At 53.8% G+C, this 12,749-nt stretch overlaps 1 protein-coding gene across 1 annotated transcript; it reads left to right on the top strand.

Annotated features, from left to right (window-relative positions):
- The first annotated feature begins 1,225 nt into the window (after positions 1-1,225).
- Positions 1,226-10,643, top strand: LOC131590971 (serine/threonine-protein kinase pim-1-like). Its single transcript, XM_058861389.1, has 6 exons — positions 1,226-1,376; positions 1,677-1,783; positions 1,912-1,962; positions 2,167-2,533; positions 3,070-3,246; positions 10,444-10,643. The coding sequence occupies exons 1-6, from the start codon at positions 1,226-1,228 to the stop codon at positions 10,641-10,643; spliced, it is 1,053 nt and encodes a 350-aa protein (XP_058717372.1).
- Positions 10,644-12,749: the final 2,106 nt, after the last annotated feature.

Genomic DNA, 12,749 nt, shown 5'->3' with positions numbered 1-12,749 from the left:
ACAATCCCCCACAAACAGCCCTCAGGCTTCCTCAGGGCCCGCCTCTGCTGCCCTGAGCCAGCCCTCAGAGGAAGAAAGGATCGGGTTCCAGCGCTGTTTTCAGCTCTCTTTTACTCACCCTGAGGTGACAGCAGGAGGCTGTTGGTGCCTTGGCCTTGGACATTGTAGATCTCGGCTGCTCTTGCCCCTCTTCTGCTTGCCACCTGAATTTTAGCAGTACAACTGCAATTGCCTCTTTCAATCAGTGCTGCCCAGAGTCCTCTTGTGATGGGGAACTCAGGATTTTTGTTTCAGGCATCATGATCAGTAGAGATCAGAATGCTCCCAAGGCCCTGAGCACTAAGTCGAGGGGAATGAAAGCCACACAGCTGACATTTGCAGTGCTCAAGCACAGCCCTGTTGCTGCTGCTGCTGAAATAGAATCAACTGACAGAGGCCATCACACAAATTGCCTCTGCAGTGGCAAATAAAATGAAAAAATACACCAGGAGAAAGAAAAAACAGAACTTGTCGCTTCATTGCTTCTTCCGAGCAACAGCAGAAAGTGGAGATGCCCAGAGGTATTTCCAGCTGCTGCTGATCCCAGCTGGAGCCCAGCCTGCTGCCCAGTCCCAGTGGGAACCTGAGCCCAGCCCGGGCAGCTCTTGCAGTGTCGGGAGCTCAGCGCACGCGGGGCAGGCCCAGAGCCCCGGGCACGGCCGCCCATTGCGGGGCAGCGGCACAGACGGAATGTCCTGGGGCCCAAACCTACTGCTCCTCACACAGGAAATGTGCTCAGACAGTGTTTGACGCTCAGCAGGGACAAGGCACAGCAGCAGCCAAGGGCATTGCTGTGCCCCTGTGCAGGAATCAAGACTCTGGCTCTTGGCTCAACACGGCAAAGTTCCCGTGTTTGGCCAGGCTCAGGGGCTGCCCGGGGAGCGCGGGGCTCGGGGCGGGGCCGAGCGGGCAACGGACAAACGGCCCCGGGGACAAACGGCCCCGGTGCTTCAGTTGCAGCGGCAGCAGCAGCGGCAGCAGCAGCGGCAGCAGCAGCAGCAGCGGCAGCAGCAGCAGCGCAAAGAGAAAGCAGCAAACGAAACTACTTTATCTCTCCTCTGTATCTTCTCCTCTCCCCATCCCTCTGTTCTACCCTCTCCCCCGCGGTCCCTCACCCACTCCCGATCTCTCTGTCTTTGTGTTCTCCTTCTCTCCCAGTTTCCCTCTCCCCTTGCCCGCCCGGGACATGCCCCCGGCCCGCTCCTGGCCACGGCCCCGGCGCCGGCCCCGGCCCCGACCGCGGCCCCGGGCGTCCTGTCCCGCTCTCGCCACCGCCCGGCTCCGGCCGAGCTGGCGCTGGCGCTTCTGGGCGGGCCTCAGTGCCTGGGGCTGGGGCGGTATCACCGCCCTTTGGCTCCGCCTGCTCCGAGCCCTGCCCCGGCCCTGGCCCCGGCCCTTGCCCCGGCTCCTCCCGGGGCCCGCGGAGGACACAGGCGGTGCAGCCGTTGCCGCCGCCTCCGCTGCGGCTTCCCCGGCCCGAGCTCCGCCGCTCGGCAGCGCGGCCGCTGGCCCCGAGCCGCCGCTGTCGCGTTGCAAGGAGCGGACGCCTGCGGATGCTGGGCCCGGGGAGGTTGGGGAGCGCTCGGGGGCCGTTCCTGGCCTCGGGCCGAGCGCTGACCGCCGCGTCTCTTCCCCAGGGAAGGCGCAGGAGGCCCTGCAGCAGCGCTACAGGATCGGCTCGCTGCTGGGGCGCGGCGGATTCGGCAGGGTTTTCTCGGCCACTCGGCTCTCGGATGGCGCCCCGGTGAGCAGAGGAGCCAGCGGCGGGCGGAGGAGGAGGAGGGGGCGGAGAAGGCGAAGGGGGCGGAGGAGTGGGATGGGGCTGGACACGGTAGGCGGCGAGCTGAATCCGCTGCTCCCTTTGGCTTGCAGGTGGCCATCAAAAAGGTGCCACGGAACCGCATCCGGGACTGGGGCGAGCTGGTGAGTGAGCGGGGCCAGCGGCAGAAGCCGGGGCGTGCCGGGCAGGGATGAGCTGGGGCCCGGCAGGGTGGGAGCCGCCGGGAGCCCTGCGGGGAGAGCGGGCGTGGGGCCAGCGGGGCATGCAGAGCATCCCGGGCTGGCTGAGGGCTCCCCGAGCCCTGGCACGGGCTCAGCCCCACTGACGGCACCGTGCTCCTCCCGCAGCCCAACGGCACCAGCGCACCACTGGAGATAGTGCTGCTGGACAAGGTGTCCACAGGCTTCCCCGGTGTGGTGCAAATGCTGGAATGGTTTGAGCTCCCCAAGCACATCGTAATGGTGCTGGAGCGCCCAGAGCGATGTGAGGACCTGCGGCGCTACATTCGGGCACGGATATTCCTGTCCGAGGAAGAGGCGCGGGAGCTTTTCCGGCAGGTGCTGGAGGCCGTGCAGCACTGCACCAGCTGCGGGGTCCTTCACAGAGACATCAAACCAGAGAACATCCTGGTAGACCTGGACACCGGCGAGGCAAAATTGATTGACTTTGGCTGTGGCACCTACCTGCAGGACACAGCCTACACACAATTTGCAGGTGAGCCCACCCAGGGGTAGGCTCCCAGTCCCGGCATCTCCTGGCCCAACATCTCATGGCCCACCCAGGGTGTGGCAGCAGGGATTCTCCCAGGACTGGGGCTGGGGCTGGGGCAGCCTGACAAAATCCCCTGTGGGTGGGGGTAGCAGAGAGGGGGAGCCAGGACCTGTGCACCAGCTGGTTTGGTGTGCAGGTGAGAATGGGCTTGGCCTGCTGTTCTTCCCTGGTTTGCCTAGGTTCATAATATTTTTTGGGCAATGCCAGCAGGGAGGATGTGGGTATGGTTTTTCCCCAGCACTGTGAGTGGGTTTTTCCTTTGTGTGTCATGGTCAGGCCTTGCCAGGGTTTCTGCTGCCATCTTCCAGCACCAGTGCCTTCTTTTCAAACCCTGGGTTTGTACACAAGTCCCAGGTGCTGGCGAGAGGGCAGCAGGTCACCCCATGTGCCACTGGGGTAGCCCCACATGCCCAGGGATGCTGGGGTCAGGCTCTGGGAGCAGCAGCATCCCCCTGATGAGCTCCATCCATATTCCATAGGAACACGATCATACAGACCCCCGGAATGGACCAACTTCGGATGGTACCATGGCGAGGCAGCAACCGTCTGGACCCTGGGCATCCTGCTGCATGAGATGGTCTGCGGGAAGCACCCTTTCAGGAGGGGCTGGAACATCAGCTGGGGCCATCTCCTGCTGCCACAACAGCTCTCCCAAGGTGGATCCTCATCTCTGGGCACGGGGGGAACACCAGTGTTGGGAGACAGCAGCGGGCTCGTGAGCATCCCGCTCTGGCAGCTGCTGAGGAGGTGGCACATGTCCTGCTCTCCTGCTCTCCTCCAAAACAAAGAATTGATGGGAAAGTTTAGGCCCAGCTCTGGGCACATCCAGCATGGCCTGGGCAGGGGTATAGTGGGGCAAAGCAGACAGGAGCCTTCTCCAACTGACCAGTGATTTGTGGTTTCTCTCCCCAGATTGCCAAGATCTGATCAGGCGGTGTTTATCCCTGCACTACTTGGACAGGCCCTCATTAGAAGACCTGTTCTGTGATCCCTGGATGCAGGATATTCATCAGCCCTAGAAGAAGGGAGAGAGCCACAGGCACAGTGATGCAGGGACCTGGTAAGTTACAGCTCCACACATACCCTGGCAATCAGAAGCAAAGAAACCCAGACTTTTTTGTCCTGCCTGTGTCACTGCACAGGGCTCATCGAGTGGGAACACGCAGCCATTGTGCTGGAGCTCAGCTGCTCTGCCCAGCACTGCTGGCCGCCATCTGAGCTGGTTTTGCTTGTCCTGGTTCAGTGACAGCCGGGCCCTGGGCAGAACCCTGACAGCCTGGTGTCACCCCAGGGAAGAAGGAGCCCCTGGAGAAGCTGCACCAGGTGAGGCTGCTGCTGCTGCTGGGGACATGGAGGACAACAGCAAGGATGACAACCACTTCCTCCACCTGGCCAGTGGCAGCTGGCGATGATGGACTTTGATTCTGGCACCTTCTTCAAAGCCAGGCTCCACAGAGAATTTTCAGGTAAGTCCAGACCCAGGGGGATGCTCCCAGATTTGTGCATTGGCCGGGAACCAAAGGTTTCCCCTTTGCTGGGGTGGATGCAACTGATTCTTCAGTGGCTGCCCAGGTGGTTTTTGGCAGGGCTGGGGGTGTGGGCTGGGGTGGTTACGAAATGGGAGTGGGCTCCTGGTCCTGCCAACAGCCCCCAGCACCCACCGTGCCCCAGGCTGGGGCTGGGGCAGCCAGCCCAACACAAACAAACCCCCATGGCAGGAGCACAGGTGGGACTCCAGAACCTGAGCACGGCTGCTTTGCTGTGCAGGCAAGGAAGGGCTTGGGCTGCTCCACTCCCCTGCTTTGCATTGGGATCACCGTGATTTTGGGGGACAGTGCAGGGGGGAAGGGAGAAAGCATGGGCGTCCCTCACCCGTGGGTGGGTTTTTCCCTAGAATGTAGGGGTGGGGCCTTCCTCAAACTCCTGACAGACATAAGATTTCTTACCATTTTCTTCTTTCCCCTTTTGTCTGTAACCTATTTTCATTAATTTGTTGTTTGTTTTTCTAAAGGAAGCGTTCTTGGTGGGGTCCAGTCTGGATCAGGAAGTGCTTGGGACCAGCTGTGGTGTGGATGAGCCGTGCCCTTGGAGAAGGCTGAGGACATCGTTTGGGACCAGCTTTTCTTCTGGCAGCAGATGGTGTGAGGTGGGTCCTCATCTCCTTGGCATGGGTGGGACAAGAGCTTTTGGGAGATGGCAGTGGGCACAGGAGCATCCCGCTCTGGGCAGCTGCTGAGGGGCTGGATCTGCCGTGGCTGGCTGCAGGCTGGGCACATGTCCTGCCCTCCTGCTCGGCTCCCAAAGGCAGCAGTGATGGGCAGCTTTGGGCCCAGCTCTGAGCACGGCCAGCATGGCCTGGGCACCGTGGGTGGCTGGGACAAGGGGACAGGAGCCTTGAGCTGACGGGCGGTTTCTGGTTTCTCTCCTTGCAGCCGGGCTCTGCGGATGCTGAGGCTGCTCTGGGCTCTGCCAGGGCTCTGCTGGGCTCAGCCCCGGGCCGGGATCAGCCAAAGAAGAAATGGTGTGACCTGCAGCAGTGACTTGAGCATTTTGGCAATGCAGCTCAAGTCTGCAGAGTGTCCACCTCCAAAGGAAAACATGACACCCCCCAAAATTAAACTTGTTCCATAACTTCTGAAATGAAATCGATCTGGGATGACCCCAAATGTCATTTTTCAGCTTTCTCAATCTGTAGCTCTGCCTTTCTCTGAACAGTTCTCTCCCCCACCTACCTTTTACTTCACAACTGTTCCCTCCTTTCCCCTAGTGAGTTCCCAGCCCATCACAGTCTCCATCACACTGCAGCCTTCCTTGATGCCCCTCTCCACGAGGAAGGCCAAGCCCCAGGCTCAGGGACTCATCCTGTCACTGGCTGAAGAGCAGCAATGTCTGTCTGTGCCAGGGGCTCTTGGATGTCTCTGTATCCATGGACAGAAGGGTCTTTCTGTGCCAGGGGCTCTTGGATGTCTCTGTATCCATGGACAGAAGGGTCTTTCTGTACCAGGGGCTCTTGGATGTCTTTGTATCCATGGACAGAAGGTCTGTCCTTGCAAAGGTTTCCATAATATCTTTGTACCCATGAGTATGGAATGAACACAGAGGGTGAAAGTGTCAGTCACGTTGTTTGCACACTCCTTCCTTTCCATACAAGACACATCCATGCACACCCCCATGTATAGATATATTAAAAGGATGGGGATGGATAGAGATTTCCCACAGAGCTCTAAATTTGGCATGACTCACCTTGTAAGCCATGGCCAGGGGATTTTTTCCCAGCTCTGTGTGAGTAGGTGTCCATGAACTGAAGGGAACAGCATTTAGAAGCAGTTTCAGGATTTCTAGGCAGGAAAGGGAGCTGACAACCATCCACATAACTCATCATATTCGTCAGGATGGGCTGCTGGCTCTTTAGGAATATGGCACAATGGAGACACGAGACTTGGGATAATCCCAGCTCTCTGTGGATCTGTGCAAAGGGTGGAGCAGCAGAAACACCTTGTGTCTTCTTTGGGGACACAAGGTCCAAGGAGCTGGGGTGGTGGCAGAGCGTGACCTGGGCTGGTGGCAGGTGAAGTCCCATTTCATGACATCCCAGAGTGGCACAGGACAAAGCTCCAAGCACCCACAGCCCCACTGAGGGAGTCCTTGGAGTGCTGCACATCCCATAAAAAAAGCTGCATTCACTCAGTCCATTGGGATTTATCACTTCCATTTGCAACGCTTTAGGTCCAAGTTTCAAACTGCAAAATTTCTACACTCAAGATACAGTCATGAAGAACATGTATTTCAATTTCCTATTCCTTTAACTGCATTCTAAAATATCTTAATATTGGAAAACATCCATAAAATCTGTAAAGGAAGGCAGCTAATGGATCCTTTCCACTAGCACGTGTACAAACTAAGTAACTAAAATCAAAGCTGAGTTCTCTTTTTCAAAGGATCAGTTACCTCTTTCTTACTCCAGAGTTATAGAAGATTTTTCACTACAAATTTGGGGGTAATTTTTATCTTTCATATTTTTTTTGTGTTTGTTTGTTTATTTGTTTGTTTTTCTACAGAAAACATGTCCTGGAAAAGGCATGTCCTTTGCTCCGGGTTCCCGTGTGGAGCAGCTCCCTTCCCGCTGGCTGAGCTGCTCAGGCAGAGCCCGGCAGCTCCTGGCCCTGCAGGGCTGAGGCTTTTCCCCGTTGCTGGGCACAGACTGATGGAGCAGCAGTGCTGAACACGGGAACACACAGAGGGACCAGAGCAGCTGCCTTTGTCCACCTGAAGCTCCAAGGCCAAAGTCTGAGCAGGCAGGGCTGGAAGAGACTCGCAGGCTCCCTGTTGGCTCTGCTGCCCCACTTGTGCCCGGCCCAGCTCTGTGTGAGGCAGAGGGAGAACAAGGGGCAGCTCCCTCCCAGCCCCAGCCCAGGTGTTAGCATTCAGGAACACACATAACCATGAATGGTTATATGAAGGTGCTTTATTTAAAGAGCTCTGGGTGTCAGGGGTACACATACCCAAATCTGACCCCATTTGAGTTTTAGAGTTGAACATATTTTATATTCTATCATTATGCAACTTGCATATTAATTATTAAACTAACATTGTTCTATTGTATGCATTGTTTTTATCCAAGCATGACTTTCTCGTGATCCCCCCTTAGCCCCCCAACATGGTTCCCCATGTTCTCTAAAAAATAATTATATCTAATCACATCTAACAATTGTATCATTTATCATATACTGACTACACAGGTGCAGCTTGACCTGGTCTTTAGCAAGCACAAGGCCTAACATTTCCCAGGGCCTGCTTTTCCCAGGGCTTTCCAAACCTAAGTCCCCGAATTTTCTAAGATTTTAGAACCTTTTACTATCACTTATACCTCAAAAATTTAACAAAGGAATAAAACTTAACATCATTTAACTTAACATATAACTTAAAATAAACTTACAGGCCTGACTTAGTTAGATATTTAAGGTACTTAAACATCTTAGACAGCATCATTTCTCCCAGCTTTGCTGTGGCATATGCACATGAAAAAGTACACAGACATAAGGAGCCAGTGCAAGGTACTTGTAAAAAATTCCTCTCCAAGCTACTGAAATACTCCCTTCAGATGCCTTGGCATCTTCTCACCGAGCAAAGGCTGAGGTCTCCAGGAGTGGGGGCATCAGCAGCCGAGGAGCCATTGTCCTTCAGGGATCCCCTGGGTGCAGCAAACAGGAGAGTTCCCGGCTGGCACAGGCCCCACTCACAGGGACTTTGCTGCTCGTAGCTCCTGTGGCCCAGCACAGCTCCAAGGGGCTCCTTTGGCACCTTTGTTTAGTGGGCCCCAAGGGATGGCCTTTAGTCACAACAAGGTTTCATCCTGGCCCTACTTTGGGTGGGCAGCTTTCTGCCAAAGAGTGAAAACAAGGATTTGGTCCAATTAAGGGAAGAAAAATAGTTTCCAAGGCTGTTCATAAAGAAACCAGGAGGTGTGACACAGCAGCATTGCCTAGAAGCACAATGTTTCTGATAAGCTCAAGAGGAGCTCGGCCCAGGTGAAGTTCATCAAGGCAGAGGTCTAATGAGTATTTCTCAGATCATGGTGTAGCATGGAAAAGGCAGGGGGAAAATCCACCACCACAGGGAATCCCTGGGGATTTACCTGGTCCTGCCTGGGAAACTCCCCAGGAGTGCATGGGACTCCCCTGGATCTCCCTGGGACTCTTTCCATGATCCCCAGTTAGAGTGTACACACACTCCTTGTCTTCCATTTCCAGTGCCCGCTTTCCCAGTGTCTCCCATACTGCTATTCCCCATCCCTGATGTCTCTTATTCCCAGTGTTCTCCACTCCCAGAGCTCCCCATTCCTGGTGGACCCTGTTACCAATGTTCCTCATTCCTGGTGTCCCCCTGCTTGTGCTGCTCCTTCATTCCCAGTGTCCCCCACTCCTGCCACTCCCAACCAAGATCCTGTGGAATTCCTGGCAGTGGGTCTTCTCTCCAAGATCTCCTCATCTCCAGGGCTATGAGCTCAAACTTTGTTCTCTGTGTCCTCAGGAGCTTTCACTCCGGCAGCCCCTGGGTATGGCATCGCACTGGGGCCACCTCAGGGACACTCCTCATATTCTTGGTCATGGTGGCCTCTAGGTCTTGATCACCTCATGGTCATGGTCATCTCAAGGTCATGTGTTGGTCTCATGGTCCTGGTCCTGTCATGGTCATAGTCAGGGTCATCTCATGACCATGGTTGTCTCATGGTCAGGATCATGTCATGGTTGTGCTTATCTCATGGTCACAGTCATCTCAAGGTCTCATGTCAGTCAGCTGATTGACTCCTCTGTTGATTTCCACTGCTGAGGCACCCCACGGCTGGTCCCAGATGCAGATGAAGCAGATCCCAAGGGTTGGTGCCGTATTTCCAGCAGATGAACGTTGGCTGGAGTTGGTCTGCAAGGATCTCAACACGGTGTTGTGATCTCATTATTAAAATTTTTAGAGAATGCCTCTCCCTGAATTCAGGTCCAAACAAGACCATATGCCAAAGTCAGTAGTATGGATTGTATTTAACAGTAAATGAGAGAGATAAAGGAAGAGAAAGAAATAGAAAAAGAGGTGGGTGGAAAGACAGAGTGACAGAAAAAATATCACCACTCCATGGATCTGAACAGCATCCTGTTGGGCCTGTTACAAATGAGAGGAGAGAGCTTAGACAAGTCTCTGCCTTTGCCCAGGCTTCTGGCAGTAGGCAGCAGCTTTATTGAGGCAGCCAGCATTCCAAAACCACTCTTGCTCTCAAGTTCTTAATAATGACCTATCAAGCAATTACAATTTGAGTTATTTATCGAGTAGACACAAGGGAAGAAATAGACATGAGACTTTGACAGGCTTACTTACTACACAGGATAAACTAAAGAAACTCTATTAGTAGGTTCATAAGACATTGCATGATAATAGAAGTACCTATGTTACAGCTAGCAAAGAAATAGTATAGATTAGGAGCCAGTGTTACTTATCAACAAATGATAGTGGGGTGCAGAGGTCTCCTTCTATGTCACTTATCAACAAATGATAGTGGGGTGCAGAGGTCTCCTTCTTCTCAATCCTCAGTCAGGAAGTAGAACTCAGTGTCGAGGAGAACTCTCCCCGCACTCAGAGAGTGTATAAGAGATTTCTGATTTTATGAAAATTGCAGTGCTCTTGTGCAAGGCCTTAAAAAATATTCTCTGAGCGTGGCTTTCCTGGGGTGGGGGGTTTGACAGCTGAGCCATTTTGTGTAACAGAGGATGGTGTTCACTGCCTCTGGCCAGAGGTTACATCACAGCCCCAAAATTCCCCACCTCCCCCTTGGCTGGGGGAAGTGTGTGCAAGCCTGGCCTCAGTAGATGAGCCTGAGGCTATGGCCACCCCCTCCCCAAACTTAACCAAAGCTGATTTTCATGAAAGCTGCTGGGTTTGGCTCTCTGGGGGATATTTTCTTCTCCCTCAGCCTTGTTTACTTCTCTAGACCTGAGAAAATTGACCAGCGTCACCTTTATCTATCTCAGGTTCCCTTAGATGGCTTAACTCACAGTCCAAAGTTTCCCTCAGGAGGCATCCTCAGGGAGGGGTGGGCTTCAGTGGTCGCAGCTTCTTTATAAAAAATTGCCATAAAGGGCAAAACTTCCTCACAACGATGTTTAAGACGTTAACTATAACATTTCACTCTCTGACACACCAACACTGTGGAGTTATCTCTAGCCCTGTCCCTGATCCCAACAAGACAGGTGGGAACAGGTTGCCTGGAGAGGTGGTGGCTGCCCCATCCTTGGAGTGGCTCCGGGCCAGGTGGGACGGAGTTTGGAACAATCCCGGGCCGTGCCTGCACTTGGCCACTGCTGCAGTCGCCACGGTTCGGACAGCGCGGGAGAGCCCCGCCTGGGCGGCCCCCACCTCCCCCCTGCCCACGTTCCCCTCCCGGGAGCGCCGGGGGCGCGGGGGGACGCGGGTGGGATCCAGGTGGGATCCAGGTGGGGAGCGCTGGGATCTGGGGGTCTGCCTGGCAACTGCTGAGTCAGAGGCAGAACGCGCCCTGATTGGCTGATGGCTGTCGGGGGGCGCCGTAGCCGCGGGTCCGGGGCGTCCTGGGTGGGATCGTGGAGTGATGGGTCTGGGGGCACGGGTGGTGGGCGTACTCAGACCCATCAAGACTCAGATAACAGAAAGATTTCGACCGCCTCCACAGCCCTCTCAGGATCATCCCCAAGCCTCCTCAAAGCCTCCCAGTCACCCCGTTCTGCCCCACCCTGTCACCAGGGCTGCAGAGGAACGGATGACACAGATTTGGGGGTGTCAGGACCCCTACAAACTACTTTAATGCTACTCCAAAGCCCCCCCCCCCCCAAAGCTCTGGGAGCCAAATCCCCGGGCTGGACATGTGTGGGAGGTTCAGGGGGCACTGGCAGGGTGAAGTGGGGGGCCACCAGGACATATCGGGATTGGGGACGGGGGGGCTCTGGTCTGGGCCAGAGCCGAGAGGGGCTGAGGTTGCAGTAGGAGCACAGGAGCCCTGTGGGGAGAGAAAAGGGGGTGACACTGGGATGCAGGGCACCCATCCCTGGGGAGGGGGCACATCTGACAGGGTCGTGGCCCCTCTGGCAGCAGCGGGGGGACCCCAACCTGCTCAGGGCAGGGGTGATGGCCACAGCCATTACCTGCAGCCTAGTATCCAGAGTTTCTGATTGAAGCGTTCCTTAATGAAGTATGAGGTGAATTGAACATGCCTTTGGTTAAATACGAACCCCAAAAGCTCCCTGTTTGGGTAGAATCCTACCACCGTAAGCTGTTCTCAAAGACTCTGCACGGATGTGAACAGAGCTGACCTCTCACAGACAGCTGCACCAGCTCAAGGCCCCTGAGCCCAGCCTTGGGCTCAGCTCCAAGCCCAGCTCTGCCTCCTGAGATGGCACTCCCATTGCAGGATGCTACTGAACAATGTTGTGGCTGTTCCTTATCACCAAGGGGATCTTTGCTCCCTTACAGTCCTTCAGCCTGATAGGAAAGATGGGTGCGTTTATAAATGGGTGAGGGGCTTTAGGAGGAGTGGGCGTTAATGTCTTCAAAATGTGTCTTAATGTCTCTACAAACATCAAGCTGCACAAGTTTGTTAAAGACCCCAAACAGTTTGACCCAAACAGTTTGAACTCCTGAACTTTAGGGTAATAGACAAAGTCCATTGCAGAAGGGACAGCCTGAACTTCCAGACATTGGGGGACAATGGTGACACCTGTTCAAGGGGGAATATGTGGGAGGCAGTTTAGGAAAGCTGTACCTTCCTGGTACCTCAGCTGATGGAGAAAGGAAGAGGGCAACATGCAATCGGGAGTTCAGGATTAAAAGAGGCTGTATCCTCCAAAACCTCAAGAGAGACCCCACAGGTGTCTCTTTTGCCCCAGTGGACTCTTTTCTCTTATCTCTAAAACTATCTACCTGGTGAGTTTTTTCTTCTTTTTCTTTTGTCTATTCAGCATTAAGCAACTAGTTAACTATATACTTGTTGGGAAGGTAGAATTAGAAAGAAATTATAAATATGACTCTTTAGCCAGAGAGGCTAAGGAAGAAATACAAATGAAAGCACGATTTGAATAATTAAAAAAAAACGGCCTGGCAAACCAGAACACATTCTATCCCCCAATAAAACTAAGCTGGGACCCCTCTCCCCAGCCTTATAAGGAAAGGTCTGAAGGACCCTGAGATAACTAAAAATATGCAAAAGCAGCGATTTCTATAGGTCGCACAAAAATGTTACTGTATATTAGTATACTTATGAAGATTGGTTAGTAAAGGAATAGAATATTCAAAGGTATAGGGTATATAAGTAATTGTAAAGAAGAGCTCGGCCTCTTTTTTTTCCTGGCTCTCTCACTTCTGTTCTGTTACTCTCTTTCTTAGCAATCTTAAGTCTTGAACTCATGTATTCATATTTTACCCCCTTTTGTATTGTTCTCTCCGAACAATATTTTGTATTTTGTATTGTTCTCTCTCTCCCCCATGCCCTGAAATAAACTACTAACATCTCACTCGACTATAGAGGTCTCTGCCGTGTTTCGGACCGTCCAGCACCCAGAAAGCGTCTCTTACAATACTAGCCACTACATCGTATAAAAAGTTATTTGCATCAGGTTATATAGGTATAAGAAGTTATTTGTAT

The sequence above is a fragment of the Poecile atricapillus genome, chromosome 36 (assembly GCF_030490865.1).
Source record: "Poecile atricapillus isolate bPoeAtr1 chromosome 36, bPoeAtr1.hap1, whole genome shotgun sequence".
In the NCBI taxonomy this organism is placed as follows: Eukaryota; Metazoa; Chordata; class Aves; order Passeriformes; family Paridae; genus Poecile; species Poecile atricapillus.
The sequence above is the reverse complement of the archived record's forward strand: the minus strand, read 5'-3'. Positions and strand labels throughout refer to the sequence as shown.